We start from the raw sequence: 26,108 nt of genomic DNA, 5'->3' as shown, positions 1-26,108 counted from the left end.
ACCATTAGTCAAAAAATAAGTTTTGACAAGGAGATTGATTGTTAATTTATGTGAAGTCATATGTCCATCATAGAACCGCTCAGGGTCACACATGAAAGGGCATGGCAGTTAAAACTGTCATATAAGGCCTAACAAATCCTTTGTAAGTGCCCACGTTGTGCCGATTTGATAGCAGCTAGGGTTTCAATGAAGCCTTCGTTGCCTGAGATTCAATGGCAACTTAACAACGTTCTTACAAATAAAGAAGGAGAAACAGATACGACGGATGCTTAATTTGATAACATCAAGGTTATTGGTTTCAGTCCATCTGCTGCCATGATTACAAATTCGAAAATAAAACCCTAGCAGGAAAGACATGAAACACAATAGTGTTGAAGGAAGAAATTAAAAACACCCAAATTACAGAGGAAGAAATTAAAAAGACCCAAATTACAGTGAAAACATAGAGCTTTCAAATTCAACAGATTCAGAAAACTCAGATTGATTCGAGGGAGCCCTCCGAATCCAATCCGAGATCCCACTCCCATACACAAAACCAATGCCATCTTCATGAATTTTGGCATCCTTGTGACCATCATCCTGTTCCCAAATTCTGAAGTAAGAAGCAGCGCCCTGAACAATGCTCTCATCCTGCAACAGGGTCGTGCAATCATGGCTACCCATGGAATCCAGAGGAAACAGAGCTTCTGTATCCTGCAAAGGACTCTGAGGCCTCCAGAGCTGATCATCTGTGGCTTCAAAAAGAGACCCTCTCAAACAATCCCCCTCTTCCTGTACCTTGTGCTGCTCGGCGACATCCTTTTCACTGCGATTATCTACAGCAGAATCATGGAGATAGTCCAATATACAAGACTGCTTCCTGAGAGCAGCTAAGCTTCGGATTCCGAAACCAGTGTTATCCTCCCAACTCCATGGATCTTTCAATAACATCGAGTACTCATTTGAAAGAGAGCAAAACTCTGGCAAATTCTCATTACCTGCACCGGCATTTTCAGGTTTGTGAAAGGCCATCCCTGCTTCAAACTCCATTAAACGCCCCTGTTTCTGTCTCCAGGATTCCTCAGGTGGACTCAAATCCTGCTCTTCTCTGATCCGCTTCTTGTCGGAGCCCCCCATCTTCATTCCCCTGCCTCTCTTTGCTTCGTGGAGTATTCTTTTGAATCAGAAAAACCTGCAAGCACCACCTAACAAATCATGGCGAATCCCTCAATCCCATGACTGACTGAGTACAGTAAAAACTAAATGGGCCAAACGGGTACATCTGCTACAACAAATCAAGAAACAAGGAGAAACTTTACGGCAAGGGCTAACCAGGATATGGCACCAGGAATATACCAGGAGGTAACAGAGCTCTTGCGCAGTCGTTTGCCCGGGTTGCAGAGGCGGGCCGATTTCGAACGACAGTCAAATGTGTTTTGGCGCGAGGGGAGGTGGTGTTGTCAAGTTTCGAGACGGGGCGGGCCCGCGGTTGGTGGGTCCCGCATACTTCACCGGAAACACATGCTGGTCGCCGGAGTCCCGTTCCATGGTTATGTATGTTATCCCACTGACGTGCTTGACATACATAGCTGGCCCAGCATTTATGACTCAATATATGGCTGGTTAGCCCTTGCCCTCTATGACTATTCCCTCGTCACCGAGTGGGCCCAGTCCATTTCTAAATTTATTGAAAGAAAACATGGCAGTCGTTTACAGTTGTGTAAGCCAGCGAGAAAATGCGTTGTCTACCAAGGTTATTTTGTCACAACTTTGCCCGGAAGGTTATCTTTGGTTGGAATTTTATTTTCCTTTTTTCAGAAAAGGGCATTGTTTAATGGGGTTATTTTGTCATAATTTTATTCGGAAGGTTAATTTTAGTTAGAATTTTTATTTATTTTTTTCAAAAAGGAGGTTATTTTGTCACAATTTTGTCGGGAAAGTTATTTTTAGTTGGAAATTTTATTTTTTTAATTAAAAAAATTGACTGTAAGAGTTTTTAAATTTGTTTTAGTGGTATAGATTCAGTATGATTAGAAACTTTTAGACACTCAAAATTGTGAAATTTGACCACTGTAACTTAAATTTCCAATTTTTTTGCTTGATTTTATCAAAATTTTATAGAAATTTCCACTATTTTTCGAGCAAAGATATAACCTCATTAAACTATTCTCGAAAATATAAATGACCAAGGCATGTTAAGCTCCATTAATTTTTGCACAATTGCTGCCTACAATTATGGAATTTAAACTGCAGTCTTTACTTAACTTATGGAAACCAACTGCAGTAGTTTCCTTAAGTTAAGGAAATCAACTGCAGTTAATAAATTTATTGTTGGGAGCTACTGAAGTGGTCCATTACTCCCATCTGGAGTTCTCTGCCTTGATTTGTGGGACATCTGACACATAGCTATCAAAAGTTTGATGGAAGCTTAGCTATAAATTCATTTGTTTGGTCCCCAAGCTCGCATCTCAATCCCCTTCAGTTTTTCACACCATCTAGCTGAGATAGCAGAGCTTGGAAGTGCCTTCAGATTTTTTGTATTCTTTTCTTTTTGCTTGGGCAGCTGGAGCGTGGTTTTTCAGAAAGAAGTTGCATCAAGAGTTTCACCAATGGCTAGAGGTAATTCGTATCCCTGGGCATTAAGTTTCAACGATTCATTGAATTTTTTCCGCATGCAGAATCACTGTCATAATTTTTCTAACATTTGGTATCAGAGCCCTTTTACCTCTGCCTTGCTGTGTGTTGGCCAAGAAACGAATTTCGATCCACCGTTTCGTTCCATAATTTATTTCTTTTTGCGCAAACCGTGGGTCGAATACATGACCTGTGTGTAGTTGGCCATAGCACCTTAGTTCTGACATACGCATTTGATTGTGTTTATATGCATGCATTTGATCACTCAAGGAAAATAAAGCTTACTGTAAAAATACTGCATTGTGTATTATGTGCATAGGCATGTTTGGCCAATGCGTAAAGAGATTTTACCAATCGGCAAATGAAATTTGCGTCAAAACAATTCTCCAGCCAAAATCAAAATTAAGAATTACGTATTAGTATTATGTCAAGGTTGCTGTCAGTCATACCTCAGGTCACACCTGCGGCTGCCGAATGTTTACTCCAGGCCTTCGCTTAAAAATGAATGTGATTACAGATGCCAAGCCTCAAAACTAGGAAATGGCATTAAATATTGGGAACAAGTATCGACATTGGATGTAGAATTGTGTTGTGTCAAAAGAAATACCCAGTTAGAAGGTTGTGTGAATTCAACCTGCAATTGACATAATAGAAGGTTGTCTGATTTCGGTATGGTTGGAACCTCTTCGTAGTATGAATTTACACGCAATAATTTATTTCTCAAAATCATTTTTCATAGTATAGTTTTTCATTGACTCGATCGTAAAAATTTTGCGTAGGCAAATCCCTTTTATGTAATCTACATCACAAGTGTCTTTTCTATTTTTGCTTCCCTGGACGAAGATTCTATGTCCAGATAATCTCGTCTATGAAACGTTCTGTCGAAAGAGAATTGATAAAATACCACCATGCTGTAAGGCTGTTCAATTGGTCAGTTGATAAGATGTTTTTGCCAGCACGAATGATCCTTCTCATTCCCCATACATGTGAGATATGCATTACCCATTTATGCGCTTCAATGCGTTGTTCTGTTATAAGGGCGAGTAGATGTACTCTTTTGGAAGGGGAGGTAATAATTAATTATATCATGCAAAAACAATAACAATAGCAAGCGCTTTGATATGAGGTTGTTTATATAAGTGGAGGTCAATGGGTTGAAACTCTCGCCCGACCCATCCAGCATTTTATATCGCATATGATATGGTATATATATATCGTAAGTTTAATGTTGGATATATCGTATAGATATATTTCGATATGATATATATCGTATGTGGACGGAGCTGAAAATAAGTTGCGTATAGTTAACTAAAAGGCCAAGGAAAACATGTGAAATATTGTGTAGAATTTTGTAAATGCCTATGTTGTACCATATGATATTGCGTCACGGTAGTAGCCATTTATATATATATATATTTATTGTAAAAGTTACTTTTTTGCTTGCATCATAGATATTGGAAGTATCTAAATTCAGAGGATTTCAATTTAAAAAAAAAAATATTAATGTTTTTTACTAATCCAGAGACTGAGAGCATTAAATGTTAAAGTGGGGAATTGCGTAATTTTACATTGCTTATTTAACGCTCAACTTTATCTTCTGCATCTCAGTTTTCTACTCTTTGGAACTGTATTGCAAGAGTACATTTATAATAATGAACAATTTGTAATTAAAGAAGAAATAAGAAATGGTTTATTTCTTATTTGGGCATTCAGTTTTGATTCTATGTTTATTTTGCATGAAGTTCAGATTAGCGTTGTTGAAATTTAATTAAACAATCAAAGTAGTCATTTTCGGTAATGCTGATTGCTTTAACCTTAATTTTTATTTTGCTGGAGAATTATTACAGTTATATGGAGTTTATTAAAATGTCATTTTGACTTACTCCTTTCAGTAAACATTATTTTTCTCTCTCGTTAAGTTTTGTTTATGCAACAAAAATAATGTCTAGTGATCCATATAATTTTAATTAATTAGAGAATAGCCACAACATCTTTAATTAAATAAAATTATATATTTTGATTGGTTAGATCACATAAAGATTATTTAGACATTAAATTGTAATTAATTAGACTGAATATAATAAATTTTATCCCACAGGAATCTTTATTATATTTATCTAATTAATTAGGATAAAATTTCATAACCTACCCACAAGAGTTATGAATTAATAAGTTTTATCATAAAGTTTTATTGAATCTGTTTGAAATGAAAATTTAGCCCACAGGCAATTTTTATGTCATTAGATTCAATTCTTTTTAGCATGATTTACATTGAATATAATAAATTTTATCCCACATGAATTTTTATTATATTTATGTAATTAATTAGGATAAAATTTCATAACCTATCCACATGAGTTATGAATTAATAAGTTTTATCATAAAGTTTTATTGAATCTGTTTGAATTGAAAATTTAGCCCACAGGCAATTTTTATGTCATTTGATTCAATTCTTTTTAGCATGATTTACATTGGTAAAACATGAAAGTTTATTAAGCCTCAATTTTAACATAAGCATGTGATTTTTTAATGCAGTAGTACAACCTGCAAATTTCTCTGAAATTCGTTGTGACATTCCCGAACTTAAGGAAGTAATCTCGTTTGTTTGTTATGAATCTAATATGGTTAACGTTAATATTAACACATGGTGGATTGATTCTGGATCAACAATTCACATTTCGAATTCCTTGCAAGGTTTGCAAAACCTAAGGAAGCCAGTGGGAAGTGAGCAAAGCATCTTATCAGGAAACAAGATGGGCTCGCATGTGGAAGCTATAGGAACATGTTATTTAACTTTAAGTAGTGGTTTTGTTTTGGAATTAGAAAAGACCTTTTATGTTCCAAGTTTTTCTAGAAACTTGATTTCAGTTTCAAGGCTTGTACCTTTTGGATATTCCTTAAACTTTTCAGAAAAATATTTCAGTCTATTCTATAAATCTGATTATGTTGGGAATGGTATTTTGTCTAATGGTCTTTACTGCATTAATTTACAAAACAATGTCACTTATGATTCAATGCATGTTCACACTGGCACTAAAAGATGTGTTATTAATGAAGATTCCTCTAAATTATGGCACCGAAGACTAGGTCATATCTCCATGGATAGAATTAAGAGATTGGTAAATGAAGGAATACTTAATACTCTAGATTTTACTGATTTTGAGACTTGTGTGGACTGCATAAAGGGAAAGCAGACCAACAAGTCAAAGAAAGGTGCCAATAGGAGTTCGGACATATTAGAGATCATACATACTGATATATGTAGTCCAGACATGGACTCACATGGTCAGAGATACTTCATCTCCTTTATAGATGATTACTCACGATATATGTATCTCTACATGCTTCATAAAAAGAGCGAAGCATTAGATGCCTTTAAGATCTTTAAGGCTGAAGTAGAGAAACAATGCGGCAAGCAAATTAAGATCGTGAGATGAGATAGAGGTGGAGAATATTATGGTAGATACACAGAAGATGGACAAGCACCTGGGCCATTTGCTAAATTTCTTCAAGAGCATGGGATTGTTGCCCAATACACCATGCCTGGTTCACCCAACCAGAATGGTGTAGCAGAAAGAAGAAATCAAACATTATTGGACATGGTGCAGAGTATGCTTAGCAGCTCCAATCTTCCTAAATCCTTGTGGAATGAAGCACTTAAGACGATAGTGTATATATTAAACCGAGTTCCAACCAAGGCGGTTCCTAAAACGCCATTTGAATTATGGAAAGGTTGGAAACCGAGTTTGCGACATATGCGCATTTGGGGATGCCCATCTGAAGTGAGAATTTATAATCCACAAGAGAAGAAGCTGGAACCAAGGACCATTAGTGGGTATTTCATTGGATATGCTGAAAGGTCTAAAGGTTACAGATTTTATTGTCCATCTCACAACACTAGGATTGTGGAATCAAGAAATGCAAAGTTTCTTGAAAATGACTTGATCAGTGGGAGCGATCAAACCATAAACATAGTTTCTGAGAAAGATCATTCAGAATCTCAACCTTCCACTTCAAGTGATAGATTGGTTATTATTCATAGCACCCCTCAAGTACAAACTGGTGCTGAACAACCAATTGTTGAAGTTCCACAAGCTGCTGACGATATTCCAGTAGATCAAGGAGTTCAAGAGTTGCCAAGAACTTTTGAACAACAAGTTGAACCACATACTTCTTAGGAAGATGATGGTACAACATTAAGAAGATCCACTAGACCTAAGAGATCAGCAATTCCTAATGATTATGTTGTGTATCTACAAGAATCTGACTACAACATGAGTCATTTTCACAAGCCATGAGTTGCAAAGAATCAGAACTATGGTACAATGCCATGAAGGAAGAGATGAATCCCATAAAGAGTAACGAAGTCTGGGATCTTGTTGAGTTGCCTAATGGTGCAAAAGCCATTGGATGTAAATGGGTCTTTAAGACAAAGAAAGACTCATTGGGCAACATTGAGAGATACAAGGCAAGACTTGTTGCTAAGGGGTTCACTCAGAAAGAAGGAATTGACTACACGGAGACTTTTTCTCCTGTATCTAAGAAAGATTCCTTGCGCGTTATTATGGCATTAGTAGCCCATTTTGACTTGGAGTTGCATCAAATGGATGTGAAGACGGCTTTTCTTAATGGAGATCTAGAGGAGGAGGTTTACATGAAACAACCTGAAGGATTCCCCTCTAGTGATGGTGAGCAATTGGTTTTCAAGCTCAAGAAGTCATTATATGGTTTAAAACAAGCATCTCGCCAATGGTATTTGAAATTCCATAATGTAATTTCTTCTTTTGGTTTTGTAGAAAACATTATGGATCAATGTATATACCTAAAAGTTAGTGGGAGTAAAATTTGTTTTCTTGTTTTATATGTGGATGACCTTTTACTAGCAACCAATGATAAGGGTTTGCTACATGAAGTGAAACAATTCCTCTCTAAAAATTTTGATATGAAGGATATGGGTGAGGCATCTTATGTCATTGGCATTAAGATCCATAGAGATAGATTTCGAGGCATCTTGGGTCTGTCACAGGAAACCTATATTAATAAAATTTTAGAGAGATTTCGGATGAAGGATTGTTCACCAAGTGTAGCTCCCATTGTGAAGGGTGATAGGTTCAATTTGAACCAATGCCCGAGAACGACTTTGAAAGGGAACAAATGAAGAACATTCCATATTCTTCTGCTGTCGGAAGCCTAATGTATGCTCAAGTCTGCACAAGACCTGACATTGCATTTGTTGTGGGAATGTTGGGACGATATCAGAGTGATCCAGGTTTAGACCACTGGAGAGCTGCAAAGAAAGTAATGAGGTACCTTCAAGGAACCAAAGGCTACATGCTTATGTATAGACGGACGGACAACTTGGAAGTAATTGGCTACTCAGATTCTGACTTTGCTGGATGTGTTGATTCACGCAAATCAACATCAGGATACATTTTTATGATGGCCGGTGGAGCTGTATCATGGAGGAGTGCCAAGCAGACCTTGATTGCCACTTCCACTATGGAAGCCGAGTTCGTCTCCTGTTTTGAGGCTACTTTACATGGTGTATGGCTTAGGAGTTTCATTTCTAGGCTTAGAATTATGGATTCTATATCTAAGCCATTGAGAATATATTGTGATAATTCAGCTGCTGTTTTTATGGCTAAAAACAATAAAAGTGGGAGTCGAAATAAACACATCGACATTAAGTATTTAGCTATAAGGGAACGTGTTAAAGAAAAGAAAGTGGTCATTGAGCACGTCAGCACTGAGTTGATGATCGTTGATCCTTTGACTAAGGGCATGCCACCGTTTAAATTCAAGGATCATGTATTGAATATGGGACTTGGTTCCCTTATGTAGTTTCTCATTGTATGGACAATGTTATTTTAATGAAATTCTTAAGTTTTGTGATGTTTTTTCTCATATTTATGTGCACTTTAATTTGATTTGAGAAAAATTCATTTAAGAAGGACCAAGAATAAACATAAGGTTTATTCATTAAGAAATTGTTGCCACATAAATTATAATAAGAATAAATACATAGTAATACATGGAAGATAATACTCGTCATTAGAGGACTTATCGCCATGATTCATGTATCTATTACTTAATACAGATTATCAATGGTTTTTAAGTTGAGACATTAAGGTTGGAAGTATGGACCAAGTGGGAGAATGTTAAGCTCCATTAATTTTTGCACAATTGCTGCCTACAATTATGGAATTTAAACTGCAGTCTTTACTTAACTTATGGAAACCAACTGCAGTAGTTTCCTTAAGTTAAGGAAATCAACTGCAGTTAATAAATTTATTGTTGGGAGCTACTGAAGTGGTCCATTACTCCCATCTGGAGTTCTCTGCCTTGATCTGTGGGACATCTGACACATAGCTATCAGAAGCTTGATGGAAGCTTAGCTATAAATTCATCTGTTTGGTCCCCAAGCTCGCATCTCAATCCCCTTCAGTTTTTCACACCATCTAGCTGAGATAGCAGAGCTTGGAAGTGCCTTCAGATTTTCTGCATTCTTTTCTTTTTGCTTGGGCAGTTGGAGCGTGGTTTTTTAGAAAGAAGTTGCATCAAGAGTTTCACCAATGGCTAGAGGTAATTCGTATCCCTGGGCATTAAGTTTCAACGATTCATTGAATTTTTTCCGCATGCAGAATCGCTGTTTAAATTTTATAACAAGGCATGTATTTGGATTTTGCTCTCTCGCTGCAATTCACCAATGGTTGTGTTCATTCTTGTAGGTTATTCATATCTTTGTTCTTTATTTATATATTAATTCATTTCAGACCTTTTAAAAATTTTGTTGGAATTTTCATTGTTTTTAGGGTGGCCTCCTTAAAATAAACTCTTGTAAGTTAGCCACTTTATGTTTCCCGGGTTTTATAACCATTTGATGGCTTGCACTAGATGCATTGATTCCAATGTAGATATTGGTTTCTAATCTCATTTAATTGCTTGCATTAGATGCAGTTATTTCAGTATAGATATTTCTAATCCTATTTGATTGTTTGCATTAAATGCATTAGATGTTGTTAATCTTGAGGATGTAGATTATTAAAAAATATAGTTTTCAAGATATATTTAATAATACATAGAGAGACACTATTAAGAAATAATTAGATGTTAAAAGTTGTGATGCCTAGAATTAAAATGAAAAAGATGTGCACAATCAATCATCCTCCAAAGTGCAAATTAATCATTGACAAGATTGTCCCCTTTCTTCATCACCAACTAATTACTAATAAACAATTTCATATATTTAAAATTACTAATAAATAATTGCATACAACAATGTATATATATATAAATATATATATATATATATATATATATATATATTCATAGACATGAAAACAAATCAAAATATTCTTGAAGGAGATGTGATAATTGCTTTGAGAAACAAATAATGTAAAGATTTTATAAATTGGACCACTCATTAAAAATAAATAAAAAATATATTATATTACACAGTAAATTATTGAAACTATTCTTCAAGATATATTTTGTAATGTTTAGAGGAACACTATTTAGAATTAATTAGTTGTCAAAAGTTGTGATACCTAAAATTAAATAAAATAGATGTGCATTGTCAATCCTCCTGCAAACTATTGACAAGATTGTCTCATTTCTTCATCACCAACTAATCACTAATAAACAATTACATACACATATAAAAATATAACAAAACAAGTGTAACATTCACAAACATTACAATCCAAATCCAAACACATAAAACACACAAACCACACTTACAAGCCATTCAAGGCAAGCAACATAGATTAAATTAAAGAAGAGAATGATATGGTCATGGGAAGCAAAGAAAACCTATTGTGAATTTTGAATTTTATCTCAAACATATACATAATAATGATAATCTAAAAAACATGACAATGTTGTCCTCAAGTGAAACCAGCGTAGATCCATTTAACATTGGATCTATCATGCACCAAGAGAAATCAAATCCTTCGAGTGCAAACATTTCCTTAAGTTCTGCTCACAAAAAAAATACACTTCAAAAAATTTGATGCCTCTCTACGCATGATAAATCTGATATTAAATATATCTAAACTAATTTATAATGAAAAAAATCTTATTTTTTTCTAATAAAAAATTTATTCATATCTTTATTCTTTATACATTCCATATTTTTTCAAAATCTTGTTGGAATTACTTTGGTATGTTAGCCACTTTGTGTTTCCCGGGTTTTGTAACCAATAAAGCATTGGATATGGTACCGTGTTTAAGAATTTTCTTCACTGGGGCATTTGAAGAATTTTCATGCTTAGGATGTAAATTTTAAAAGCTGGTTTTATTTTATATTGAATAAAAGTTTTCATGCACGTTCTTTACTGTCGTTTATCTTCACGATTCTGTGGGTCCCTGTTGCAACGATAGATTTATTTTTCCTTTAACCAAATGGACCGTGCTTGCACTCTTTTTTGTGCTCGTTCTTTTTTCAGGATAGTGACAGGCTTAATGTGCTTTCCTTTTCAATGATGGGAGAGCTTTTCCATTAAATGATGAAGGCACTCATGCAAAACATGTCTATTTTCAGGGGAGTATTTGGTAATGGTTAAGTAATTTGTACAGGTCCATTCGTAAGATATTATTCTTTTTACAAGTTTCATTGTTTTTATGAAATTAAAAAAAAAATTCAATATAAAATAAAAATATTATAAAAAATATATATTTTTTAAAGTGGGAAAATTTATCATAATTTAGTTGTCAAATTAGCAGTGAGGACAACTATCTCTAGCTGTTATCAGTGAATGCAGGGTGACCCATCACCATTATTCAAGGAAAAGCATGTCACCTGTGATAACAAATTGGTGGTCCCTAAGAGGGCAAGCTTTCACTCTTGCTAGATGTCTCTAGGTCTTGGGTCTTTAACCTGTTTCTTTACTTTAGAGGAAGACGAGATCTTAACTAAACAAAAGCAGTTTTAGGGCATACTCCAGGCCCATTATAAAATATAATTATTCAAACAATACATTTATTATTAATTTTATTAGTCATTTATTTATTTATATGACAATTTTTATTTGCTTGTAAGGGTTTTATATAGTCTATGAATTGTTTGGAAATTTGGAATTAAGCGAAAATGAGCTTTGCTAGGGTTTTTTTTGGCGTTAAGATTTGGAGAATCACCGCAATGATATGCATTAATGCTGGTGGTCTTTTCGGAGGAATTGTCACAGGCCTAAATTTATGCTCACGGAGTGAAACAAAGGTCACTCCATTTGCTTGGAATCCAAAAATTGTTCAAGAGTTGGCTTTAAGTCATTATGTTGGGAGTCGTTGATTATTGCAGTTATTCTCTCTAGCCGGGTAGATGGGAGATCGGTGGCATCTTTATTTTCAAATCATTAGGTTGCTTCTCTACTAGTATCAATATATGGTTATTGTTTTCAAATGTTGGATCTATCTTTTTTATGGCATTTGCAGACGCAAAGGCCTTTGGATAGACCTATCGTTTATCCATGTGGATATGGGGTTTTGGTCAATGATTCATCGTTCTTGTTTCTGAAGATTCTCTCAGATCATTGATGTTGAGGTTATAAATGGTGTCAAATATCATGGGCGAGGCTTCTTAAGCCGCCATTTGGTTTTGGAGTTCATGGGTCTATGGGATCTGTTGTCTGGGGATGGACACAAACCCTTGTCTTAGCTTCAACAAAATTGAAATAGCCTCTTGGATGGATCAAAGGATCATGTGCATGAATCTAAGGTTGTAGGTGTGATGGGGTTCTTTCATTTGGCTGAGCTATATTTCTGTATGGTTTTAGAATTGGGTGAGGTAGCTTTAGGAAAATTCCCAAGGGCCTAGGAATCCCTTCACAAATAATGGCGGGATACATGACAAATCCTAAGGGTGGAGACAGAAAAATTCCTCAAGGTATTGGTGAAGAAATCCATAGGCATCCATGCTTGTTAGAGCCTAGTGATCCCTTGACTGGTTTTGGCAGGATTACAGTAAAGCCTGGTAGTGTATGTTTATTGTTTGGCCTAGGAATACCTTGACCGGTATTGACAAGATATACAATAAATCTTGATTGTATAGATGAGGCTTTCGGGCCTAGAAATCCCTTGACCGATAATGGTGGGATATGTGGTAAACCCTGACGAAGCCCTAGTTGGTTTTGTTATGAGTCCTACATTTATGCTTGGAATATGGCATGGGGGTGATTGGTTGAAAGAAAGATTTGGTTAAGCCCAATCTATGGTTGAGTGGTACGTGGAAGTCCCTAACTTGGTTGACGTTTGCATATGTTAATAAGAGTTCTTTTCCCCTTGTATTTCATGAGTATTTATGCTTGTTACTATGTGGCTTTGATGGTTGTTCTATCATTATTAGTATGCTAGTTATAAACATGGTTTTATGATAGACTTTATTTATGGATCTCATCCTGCTTTGATTAGTAAATGAATGGTTAATGAATATACGACCTAATAGATGATAATGCATCTATTATGAGAGGGCATCAAAACTTCTTGATGATTCTCAAATAAGTATGAGACCCTTATGTTTAGATATGTAGTTATGCCTATAAATTACATGTTCATGATGTGTTTGATAAAATGTTTGTCATGGTTGGGATGGGTCAGGTTAAGTCCTTGTTCAATTTTTGCATTAGAGGCCTTGTCTCTGTGTTATTTATCATTTATAAAAGTTTCATTAAGTTCTGGGCAATGTTATGGAGACTAGCCCTGAAAAAGTGGCTTAGATCTCATGGTCATTGGCACAGAACTGGGTAAAAAAGATTGTAGTCGCTCCCTTGCAGGCTTATGCATGCAACTAGAGGATTACAATCAAATTCAGGAAGTGTTATACTAGCGTCTAGGAGTCCAAATCAATAAAAAAACAAGTTAACTCAGTGTTTGGGCACCTGGAAGGGTGGTCTACCTCTTGGGGGTCCTGTAGCACTTGAGGGAAGTCAGTGAAGTTTTGTTTTGTCTTGTCGATTCCACTTCCTCAAGGTGATCTAGGAAGTTGAGTCAAGTCATAGTAGTCCTCAATTCACTTTTACCCTGGTAGACCGGTGAAAGTGGGTAAATGTGGGAGGTAGCGTTACAATTGACCTTGGAATGCTTGAGTTTATTATTTTTTTTTAAAATTTGTATGGTGTTGATGTACCCTGAGTTTTTTTGTTTTTGTTTAATTAAATAAAGCATTAGTTTTTTCTATCATTTAAGAGATGTTTGTTTTATGAATCATCTTAATCACTAAAGATCATAACAAGCCATATCATGACAATTTTTTGAACTAAAAGGAAGCATTTTTTTTTTCTATTAAGTATTTACTTGTGGCAATTTTTTCCTAATTGAGTTATTAACTAGATCACAATCATCCCAATATCATTTGACATAATAGTGATTCCATTTTTAAATTAATATTACCATAACAATCTTAAAAAATATTATTAAATTTATATAATCAATTTTAATTAAAATCTTACGATTACAATTTTAGTTCTCCATAAACAATATTGTTAATTCACTACTGTATTCAAAACCAAAGTGATTGCTCTATTTTTTAATTGAGATCCTTTTAACAATTTTATAAAATATTGTGAGAAGTATATACATCCAATAGTCACTATTTCACATTTATAAACTTTTTTTCAATCTAAAAATTAGATTGCAACGACAATAATTTTATCGAAACAGAGATTGTTTCATTTTTTAATTGGAACAATAATAATGATTTTGCAAAATATTTAAAATGTTATAAGTATTTTTAATGAGTGGAATCTCAATAAAAATTAAAAAGGATTGGCATTAAATGATAAAACAAATAATGTTAGCTACGTAAAAAAGGAAATGAATCTTGGAAAAACTGTATAAGCATCCAACTTAACATGAGAAGGGACTATACAAAAGAAATGAGAAAGTTTACCATTAAAATATAGAAAAACTTTTCATTAAATATTAATTATTTTCAATTTCATTTATTTATGCTCTTTTATATCAAACAAAAGTTATAAAGAAATTTATAACCCAAATGTGATTTACATGGTCTTATTAAAAAGAACAATTAATGCTTGTGTTTTTTTCTAAATCCACATTGAATCATTTATCAATTCCGGATGAGAATCAACATAAACACTTTTGCATGAAACTTTACCCTAATTTGTGGATAAACTTTTTAACTTTCTAATTTAATACATTAATTAAAAAAAAACAACCACAAAATTTTAATTTATAAATATATCAAATAAAAATAAATAAAATAGGAGTTGTTTTTAGTGTGATTTTTTGGATTTTACTTTGTCGGAATCCCGCGAAAATTTTTGAGGTGAAATCTTAATTTGTGTTAAGGTTATTTTGTCACACTTTTGCTGGTAAGGTTATTGGTTTTTTTTTTTTTTTGAAGTCGTTGTTTATAAGGGTTATTTTGTCACAATTTTGTTTGGAAGGTTATTTTTAGTTGGATTTTTATTTTTTTCAAAAAAATTGATCATAGGAGTTTTTGAATTTGTTTAGTGGATATAGATTCCGTATGATTAAAAACTTTTAGACACTCAAAATTGTGAAGTTTGACAATTTTAATTTTAATTTTAATTTCTCAAAAGTTTTACTTGATTTTATCAAAATCTTATAGAAATTTCAGCTATTTTTCCAGCAAAAATATAGTCTCGTCAAACTATGCCCGAAAATGGAAATGATAAGGGCATGTATTTGGATTTTTCTCTCCCGCAGTTGTGTTCATTCTTGTAGGTTATTCATATCTTTGTTCTTTATTTATATCTTGATTCATTCTACACTTTTTAAAAATCTTGTTGGAATTTTCATTGTTTTTCGGGTCAAACTATGCTCGAAAATGGAAATGATAAGGGCGTGTATTTGGATTTTGCTCTCCTGCTGTAGTTCATCGATGGTTGTTTTCATTCTTGTAGGTTATTCATATCTTTGTTCTTTATTTATATCTTGATGCATTCCACACTTTTTAAAAATCTTGTTGGAATTTTCATTGTTTTTAGGGTGGTGTCGTTAAAATAAACTCTTGTAGGTTAGCCACTTTATGTTTCCCGGGTTTTGTAACCAATAAAGCATTCGACATGGTACCGTGTTTACGAATTTTCGTTATTGGTGTAGCTGAAGAATCTCCATGCTTCAGATTTGAATTTTAAAACATCCAATCATGTACATGAAAAGCTGATTTTATTTTTTGAATAAATGGTTTTCTGGACGTTCTTTATTGTGGTTTATCTTCACGATTTTGTGTGTTCTTGTTTCAACGATATATTTATTTTTCCTTTTAATGGAACCAAATGGAATATTTCTTTTCTTTTTTTTCAAAAAATCTGATCATAAGAATTTTGAATTTGTTTTGGTGGATATGGATTTAGCACGATTAAAACCCTGAAACATTCAAAATCTTGAAACTTAACAACTGTAACTTAAATTTCCCAAAAAAATTGCCTGATTTTATCAAAATCTTACAGATTTTCCCACTATTTTCCAAGCAAAAATATGGTCTCGTTAAACTCTGCCCAAAAATGGAAATGACGAGGGCATGTGATATTGTCAATGCTTGACAATTCATCATCCGATATGAGATCTATGAACTCGTATGAGTATGTATTTCCGTATATTGTTGCGCAACCTCATCCATTATCGTTGGTCGTGCTTGACGTTCACATATTTGGATTTTTATCTCCCATGACGGTTCAACAATGGTTGTGTTCATCACTGTGGGTCATTTATATCTTTGTTTATCATATTGATGCTAGGATTGTATTATATGATAGGCCCAGTTTTCTTGCCTAGGGAGGCCGAGTTGCAGGTGGAAACATAGTTGTCAGAGAAATTTACATATACATTTATGGATCCCCCCATCCTAGTCTTTTTGACAAATGCACTGTGTCTATGTAGAAGTGAGAAGCCCCATTGAAAATAAAATGTTTTACCTGGCTAACCCTTTTTAGTCGCATCTTAATTTGGTAGAATTTGATGAAAGGGGGTTATCAAGGTTTCAGAAGATGAGATTTTTGTTGATCTTCTTTCGAAGACATTATTCACTTTTTCTTGAATTTCCCTTTTGCTAAGGCCATTTGGGACTATTTGGTGGTTTCCTGAATATCAAGATTGACAGGGAATGGTCTACCATATGTAAATGCCTATTGTATTGGTCTATGAATCAAATGCCCTATCGAGTGCTTCCCCTGTATGTTCTTTAGTGGATCTGGCACTCTAGAAATGCCTCTATCTTTGAGAACACGACCCCATACTTTCATTCCACCAATGTCAAAATTGTTAGTCATTTTCTTGAAATTGGCCTTTGGACCCCTAGGACTCCTCGACATTTTGTCCACTTACAAGACTTGGGGGATTATTTTCATTTTGGTTTCTTTGATGGAGCCTATGGTCTCTATGGTTGTGGAGCTCTACTTAAGCTTTGTTCGACTTGGGAATTCTTCTTCTACTGGCACGAAGGTGGTGGTACAAATTTTCAAGAAGAGATCATGGCTCTGTGGGGATTATTTTAGAGTGTTGTTTGGCTTGCCATAGATTCCATCAGGGTTGTTGGCGACTCTAAGATTGTCATTGACTGGTTGCAGGGGCGGAACTCTCCAGATGTTCCTTCGCTACACCACTGGATGGAAAACATTACTATTCTCCTTACCCCATTCAATGAAATTTCATTCATCCATGTGTTTTTAGAACAAAACAAGGATGCAGAAGTCATGTCCAAGCGCTAGATCCCTCTCTACCTGAGGAGAGTGTTTTTTGAATTTTTGATAGATGGCTCCATTCATAATTCAAGCTCTTTTGAATTCTGAAAGTCCTGTTGGATATTCTCTAGCCTTTTTTGTGATCAATAATAGTCCCTGATACTATCTATGTGACACAGTAAGGGATCGACCTTGCTTCTTTGCCTCAATGTAATTATGTTGCTTTACTTATGTTACTATGTTCTTTCTACTAGACACAATTTTGATTGCCGCAACAACAGTTTTGTAACAAACATATGTAAATTCTCATTGCGCCGAGAGGGGCACTCTATAGCCCAGTATGACTCCGATGTGTAAGTCTGCCAGGTCCTCAAAAAATAATAAACAAAATTTTTACTAATGTCGGCCAAAAAATTAGCTTGAAACTTAAATTATATATAGCTTGAATCTTTAGATTATATATAACTTATTAAACTTATTAATGGACTAAGATTAATTATTAAAATATAACTATGTATTAATATATATATATATATATATATATATATATATATATATATATATATATATATATATAATTTGAATGGAGAACAAATTATCCTGCTCCAAATTTTTTTAATTAAATATTGTAAAATGAATCTCTAAAGGGAAAAAACATATCTTATGGATATATTAAAATCTAAAGACATAAATTTTTACACATCAATGTTCTAATATTTAAAAATATTAATTTGATATAATTTTATTATAAATTTTGTTACCATGCCATGTAAAAAACATCATTAAATCTAATATTAATATTATTAAATTTAATAACTTTGGATTAATGCAATATTAAATTTAATATGATATTCAATTTGTTATATTATAATATATATTAATATATCATGATATATATTAACTCTAGATATATATGGAGGGAAGAACAAAGACATAAAGTGATAGAGGTGGAGAGATAGAGGGAGTGACAAGGGAGAGATGGAGATAAAATGAAGGAGAGGGGGGGATAGAAGGGTAAGAGAGAGAGAGAGAGAGAGAGAGAGAGATGGAGGGGAGAGAGAGGGAGGTAGGAGAGAAAAGAACAAAGGGGAAGGACCAAAGAGAGGATTTGATAGAGAGGGAGAGAGAGGTAAGGATGGAGGGGGAGGGACATAGAGATGGAGTTGGAGCGGAAGAGAGGGAGTGAAGAAGAAAGACAGAGAGAGAAAAGTGGAGAGAGAGAGCGAGTGATAAAGGAGAGATGGAGAGAGAGTGTATTTTTTGGTGTGAGATAGAGAGACAAAGAAGGAGAGATGGATGGAATGGGGAAGAGAAGGAGAGAGGGAGGGAGATAGTGACAGAGTTGGAGGGTGTAAAGAGATGGGGGAGATACAAAGAAGGTGAGAAAGAAAGGGATAGAGAGGAAGGAAGAGAGAGAGAACATGAGAGATAGAAGGAGAGAGGGAGGAGAGAGATATGGAGTTGAAGGGAAAGAGAGAGGGAGGTAAGAAGAGAGAGAGAGAGAGAGAGAGAGAGAGAGAGAGAGAGGAGGGAAGAGAGATAGAACTGGGAGAGAGAAAGTGAAGGGGAAGAGACATGGAGAGGAAGAGGGAGGGAGAGATATATAGATATGGAGAAAGATTGTGCATGTTTTGGGGGTGATATCGAGAGATAAAGGAGAGGCAAATGGAGATAGAGATATAGATGGGAGGTGAATAGAGAGATAGAGAGAGGAATGGAGAGATAGATAGATATGGAGAGAGAGTGTGTGAGTGTGTTTTGGGGGTAAGATAGAGAGACAAATGAGAGATGGAGTGAGATATAGATATAGATGGAGGAGGGAGAGAGGGAAGAAGATTTCTTGCACTATATTCATTGATTTCAGTGTAGATGATGATTTTTAATCCTATTTGATTACTTGCACTAAATTCATTTATTTCAGTGTAGATGTTGATTTTTAATTATATTTGATTAGTTGCACTAGATGCATTGATTTTAGTTTAGATGTTGATTTCTAATCTTGTTTGATTGTTTGCTCTAAATGCATTGATTTCAAAGTAGATGATGATTTCTAATCCTATTTGATTACTTGCACCAAATGCATTGATTTTAGTGTAGATGTTGATTTTTAACTATATTTGATTGTTTGCACTAGATGCATTGATTTCATTGTAGATGTTGGTTTCTAATTTTATTTGATTACTTGCATCATATGCATTGATTTCAATGTAGATGTTGCTTTCTAATCCTATTTGATTGCATGCATTAGATGGATTAGATGTTGTTAATCTTGAGACTGTAAATTATTAAAAATATTTTTTAAGATTAAATGGAGGGGGGAGAGAGGGAAGAAAATTTTGTGCACTATATGCATTGATTTCAATGTAGATGATGATTTCTAATCCTATTTGATTGTTTGCACTAGATGCATTGATTTTAGTGTAGATGTTGATTTCTAATTATATTTGATTGCTTGCACTAGATGTATTGATTTCAGTGTAGATGTGGATTTTTAATCCTATTTGATTGCTTGCACTAAGTACATGGATTTTAGTGTAGATGTGGATTTCTAGTCATATTTGATGGCTTGAACTAGATGCATTGATTTCAATGTAGATATTGATTTTTAATATCATTTGATTGCTTGCATTAGATGCATTGATTTCAGTGTAGATATTTCTAATCTCGTTTGATTGTTTGCATTAGATGTTGTTAATCTTGAGGTTGTATATTATAAGAAAAAAAAAATCAAGATATATTTAATAATACATAGATGGACACTATTAAGAAATAATTAGGTGTCAAAAGTTGTGATGCCTAGAATTAAAATAAAAAAGATGTGCAGAATCGATCCTCTTGCAAAGTGCAAATTAATCCTTGATAAGATTGTATCCCTTCTTCATCACCAACTACTTACTAATAGACAATTACATATATTCAAAATTACTAATAAATAATTTCATACAACAATGTATTAAAAATATTAATAAGAGGAAAATATATATATTCATAGACATGAAAACAAAACAAAATATTCTTGAAGGAGATGTGATGATTGCTAGTAAAAACAAATAATGTAAAGATTTTATAAATCTGACCACTCATTGAAAAAAAATTCAAAAATACAATATTTCTTGACTTTGCAAAATAGTTTGTAAATAAACCAAAAAAAAAAATACTTTGCAAGGAAATAAATTATTTCAAACATTAGCAAAGAAACAAATTATTTCAAGAGTAATCTTTACGCGGTAAATTATTAAAACTACTCTTCAAGATATATTTTGTAATACTTGGAGGAACACTATTTAGAATTAATTAGTTTTTAAAAGTAGTGATACCTAAAATTAAATGAAATGGATGTGCAATGTCAATCCTCCTGCAAATTATTGACAAGATTGTCTCCTTTCTTCATCACCAACTTATTACTAATAAACAATTACATACACATATAAAAATATAACACAACAAGTGTAACATTCACAAACTTACCATCCAAATCCAAACACATAAAACACATAAACCTCTCAATGCATCCAAGCACAAATGTACAAACCATTCAAAGCAAGCAACATAGACTAACTTAAAGAAGAAAATGATACGGTCATGCCAAGCAAAGAAAACCTATTCTAAATTTTGAATTTTACCTCAAACATATACATAATAATGATAATTTAAAAAATGTAACATTGTTGCCCTCAATTGGAACCAACATAGATCCATCTAACACTGGATCTATCATTCACTTAGAAGGATCGAATCCCTTGATGTACAAACATTTTCTTAAGTTCTACACACCAAAAAGAAAATTTGCATTCGAAAAATTTGATCCCTCTGGACATAATAAATTCTTTGTTAAATAAATCTAAACTGATTTATAAATGTTAAACGAATCTAAACTGCTTTATGATAATAAAAAAAATAGCAACCTTTTAATGAAAAAAAGAAGAGTATTCACATCTTTATTCTTTATTTATATTTTTAATTCATTCCATACTTTTTCAAAATCTCGTTAGAGTTTTCATTGTTTTCCCAATGGCCTCGTTAAACTAAACTCTTGCAGGTTAGCCACCTTATGTTTCCCGAGTTTTGTAACCAATAAAACATTGGACATGGTTAGCGTGATTAAGAATTTTCATGCTTCGGATATAAATTTTAAAACATCCAATCATGTACATGAAAAGCTGATTTTATTTTATATTGAATAAAAGTTTCTCTGGACGTTCTTTCCTGTCGTTTATCTTCACGATTCTCGATGTTCCTGTTCCAGCGATATATTTAGTTTTCCTTTTAATGGGACCCAATGGACCGCGCATGCGCCCCTTTTTGTGCTCGTTCTCTTTTGAGATAATGATATATTTATTTTTCCTTTTAATGGACCGCGCATGCACCCTTTTTATGCTCCTTCTCTTTTCAGGATAATGAGAGGCTTAATGTGCTTTCCTTTTCAATGATGGGAGAGGTCTTTTCCTAAATGATGAAGAAGGCACTCATGCAAAACATGTCAATTTTCAGGGGAGTATTTGCTAATGGTTAGTAATTTGGACACGTCCATTTTTAAGGTATAATTCTTTTATAAAACTTTAAAAAGTTTCATTGTTTTTATAAAAAAATTCAAATAAAAATATTTAAATTTTTATTTGTCCACAAAAAGGGAGGTTTTCGATTAAGTAAACAAAGTGTTTAGTGTTACTATTACACACTATGATTCTTAAACAAAAAAGATGTTCCTCCTATATTAAAAAAAAACCTATTATACTCTTTAAACAAAAAAGATGTTTCCCATATATTTAAAAAAAAAACCTAATAGTAAGCAAAACTTGCATGTTATTATAACTAGAGATTAAATCACAAAACCAAATTGGAACTCATTTCAAAAGATTTATTTTTAAGACTAAAGAAAATCATCACCCCAGGCCACGTTGGATATCTTCTATGTTGCGAGTTCAACTAGTCCTTCTCCACCGAGCGCAAGCACCAACAACGCCACCCTCCTCAGTATCCCTTTGCACATTGGATATCTCCAAAACTGCCACCCTCTCAGTGAGTTTCCTAACCTCATAGTTGTTAGAATTAATGGAGAAAGCTAAACTTAGATAATTGTTGTGATGATGATAGGATTGAGACTCTAATCTTAGACCTCAGATCCTACTATTTAGGGAGTGGTTGAAACCATCCTGATTGTGAGAAAGCCTATATATACTAGGCTGTTCTCTTGATTGGAAACAGAGAGTGTGTATGTGTGAAGTTCTTGGGCACTCTCCAGGTATCTTACTTGGAGAGCCACTTAATTAATAGAACATCGATTTTTATCATGGTATTAGAGCTTCAGGGTGGAGAGTGCGAGCGAAGTTGTCGCATGTTTTAGGTGCATAAGCGTGCTAACCCCACTGTGGAACTACACGCATTTTTTATCTCATCAATCTTCGTAGCTATCAAGTGTACATACGCGACGAACTTCGCGAATGCGTGGTGTGAAATCGCGCCGACCCTCGACAAAGTAAATCTCTGCGCGAAAAGGCTGAGTGGTATTTTGTTTATTATTCAGTTGCATGGTATGCGAACAAGTTGACAGAGAAAGTTTGTGGTGGAAGGTGATTGGAGCAACGGAATTCTACAGCTCTCCCACACCTATATTTAAAAGCAGTGATTCTGGCAGGCAATGGAGTGTGGAGAGGTCTCAAGGCACAACTCCTCGGGCGGCAGTTTGAAGCAGAAAGAGTACAGAATCAGCAGATCGACACATCCTGCTGGAGAGACATGGGAGAAGTTGTTAACCCGCGAGGAGGCTGGACTTGCCCAGTGTTGGATGCCGAAGAGATCTGAGTTGACCAGAGCATCAGAGGGACGATTCTGCCAGGTGCGTTGAGTTGTAGCTGCATTGAGTGGTTTGAACACTCAGGAGCATGACGTGAAGCAACGGGGAGGGTGCAGTTTCCCATTTCTCGTTCAATCAATTCTTTCCGCACTCGTTCTACTTCCTCTTCCGTGTTTTGGTTATACTCCGTTTTGTTTAGTGACAATGGCGTGTACAATCAATGGTTCGAACTAAGGCAACGACAAAAGGAGAATTCGATTATGCCATGTTTTGTTGGTATCATTGCGGTGATCTGGGCTTATGTGAGAGAAAGCCTTTTTTCGGACTACAACTGAGTTGCCGCATGTGGCAAAGAAAGGTGGTGTCTTCGGCGAAGTGTGGTTTGACAAGGGCCGAGAGCTGAATCGAAAGGAGTGTGGCTACTGGGATCCAACCACTGTTTGAGTGTTGCCGAAAGGCTGTAAGACTGTAGGCGAGCCGAGCCGAGCCTGGTATCGTTTCGTGGAGTTTAATTTTTTACGTCATCTAGTAGTTTGTTCTGGAAATTTAATTGTTTGAGAAACTAAAGTTGTAGGTTGTGGAGATCCCAAATTCAATTGGGTAAATTTTCTTCTAACTTATTATATGTCATAGAAAATGCGAAATTTTTTGCTGATTTAAACCCATCTTCAGAAATATGTGCATCAAAATTAGATACTAATAGCTTTCCATCTTGTGAGAGGTCGTTTACTCGCTCATCACCAAAGCCGAGGGCACTAATACCTGTGTGGCACAGAAGCCATAGTCTACAACGTTCTACAGTTGAAGAGCTGCCAAAGGGAGAAGTTTCCCTCCTACGTGTTAACGGGGTTATTGGAGCTTGTTAGAGGACCGTGTGGAGTCGAAAAGGAATCTCGAAGTGAGATAAGTTAGACTTTAACAACATGTCTTTATTTGAAGATATTTTTAATTCTGATGATCATATTTTTCTCATGTGGGCATTTGGCATTAACATGGGTAGTATATTTGAGTCAGAAGAAATTTAAGAAAAACAATGTGGTTTTGTTGATGACCATGAGAATCAAGAGGCACAGTCTGTTGTGCAAGATTCACAAGCTGATCTTCAAGAAGGGTGTGAAGAGGAACAAAGTGTTGAAGATCAATGGGACGAGCTAGATGAAGCTGACTGCAAAGATGTGGCCGAAGAAAACAAAGCTGGATAAAATTTAAACTGTGATGATCTCATTAATATTTTTGTGTGTGCAGATGTTACCAACAACAACAAGGAAAAAGTAACGAAGTTTGAAGAAGAATTGAAGTTTCTTGAAGCATGGCTTGAAACACCATGTCTTTATGAAGTCAACACAGAAGTTGCAGTAATGAATGGTGAAGACATCATCGCTGGCGTTCAGATGGTTGACACCGAAAATAGTGAGAAGGAAAATTCTCCTATCCAGCCTGCCATAATTCTGAGAAGGGGAAGAATAAGAATTCAAGCTTTCCTTCACAGGGGAAGAAATGAGGTGAAGATACAACACTACCTCATGGCAAAGAAAGTGAAGATGAAGCTTCATCCACAAATGAACAAGTATGGGCTCTGCTGCAAGAAGACAAAAATGAAAGCTCTGTCTTTTACCATTGTAAGCCTAGCTGAGACTAAGACCAGCAGGCGTATGATATTTTTCAGTACCCTTTCTACATTAAGGGGGAATGTTAGAATTAATGGAGAAAGCTAAACTTAGATTATTGTTGTGATGATGATAGGATTGAGACTCTAATCTTAGACATCATATCCTATTATCTAGGAAGTGGTTGAAACCATCCTGATTGTGAGAAAGCCTACATATACTAGGCTGTTCTCCTAATTGGAAACTGAGAGTGTGTATGTGTGAAGTGCTTGGGCACTCTCCAGGTATCTTACCTGGAGAGCCACTTAATTAATAGAACATCAATTTTTGTCAATAGTTTAGCCTAGCTAGTGAGGACTTTGTGGTTGTGTGATGGTCCAGAATTTTGTCTGCTACAAAGGATTAGAAAGAGTACTGTTAATGCTCTATTAAGTTTTCCAGTTTATTGGGCCTAAAGGTTCTCCACAACCCAATATGGGAGAGATGTTGCCACATAACGCTATATTTAAAAATAGTAAAATAATACTTTCCATTAATAATTTAAAAGTAATAATAAAGAAGGAAATTAATGTAGGCCATGGTTAAAAAGTAACCTAAAAACTAAAAATAAACACATTTTAGTATGAGGAAGAAATGTAATTTCTTAAGTACTTAATATGGAGATGAGTAAAAATAAATAAATTGCTTTTTAGTACAAGCAGGAAATGTAATTTCTCCACTACTTAATATGTCACACAAAATAGTATTATTGATATTACATGATGTGTAATTCATTCTATCTTCATTTTACATGTCATATTCAAAACAAAAATATATTAATAACAAAAAATATTTTATTGTCAATCGTAAGTAAAATATTTCAATATCCATATTAAATAACAAAATTTTATATCTACTTTATATAGATAAAAATAAATCAATTTAAATTAAAAAAATAAAAATAAAAATAAAAATCTTATATTATGTTCATATTAAATAACATAATTTTATATGTATTGTATATAGAGAAAAATAAATCAATTTAAATAAAAAAATCTTATATTTTCATTTTCAACTAGGGAGATGTGTAATTTATTTCATTTTTAATATAAAGTTGATATATAATATTTTAAAAATATCAATAACAAAGAAAAATTTATTCCATTAATAGTTGCTTTGAGGGAGATTTATAATTTTTTCAAAGCTTAATATGGATTTTATATGTAATATTTTAGAAAATATTAATAATAAAAATAATTAAATGTATACATATAAGAAAAACTATGAAGGGGGAATGTTTTATCATTTTAATGTGGAGAACATTAATTATAAATAAAATATTTCAATGACAACTACATATATATTATACTAGCATAGATTCATCTTAACTCTAGATCTACCAAGGAAGTCTTTAAGGTTACAAATATTAAACCTATATAATACATAGTTTCA

General features: G+C 34.1%; 1 protein-coding gene across 1 annotated transcript; it reads right to left on the bottom strand.

Annotated features, from left to right (window-relative positions):
- Positions 1-378: 378 nt before the first annotated feature.
- On the bottom strand, positions 379-1,126 carry LOC149214771 (uncharacterized). Its single transcript, XM_089390960.1, has one exon. The coding sequence runs from the start codon at positions 1,120-1,122 to the stop codon at positions 430-432; it is 693 nt and encodes a 230-aa protein (XP_089247086.1). The 5' UTR covers positions 1,123-1,126; the 3' UTR covers positions 379-429.
- Between the last annotated feature and the right edge of the window lie 24,982 nt (positions 1,127-26,108).

This window comes from Pinus tabuliformis, chromosome 1_1 (genome assembly GCF_031772625.1).
Source record: "Pinus tabuliformis cultivar Carrire ecotype Pingquan chromosome 1_1, CPIR1, whole genome shotgun sequence".
Lineage (NCBI taxonomy): Eukaryota > Viridiplantae > Streptophyta > Pinopsida > Pinales > Pinaceae > Pinus > Pinus tabuliformis.
Note: the sequence above shows the minus strand (reverse complement) of the source record. Positions and strands in the feature narration are given on the sequence as shown.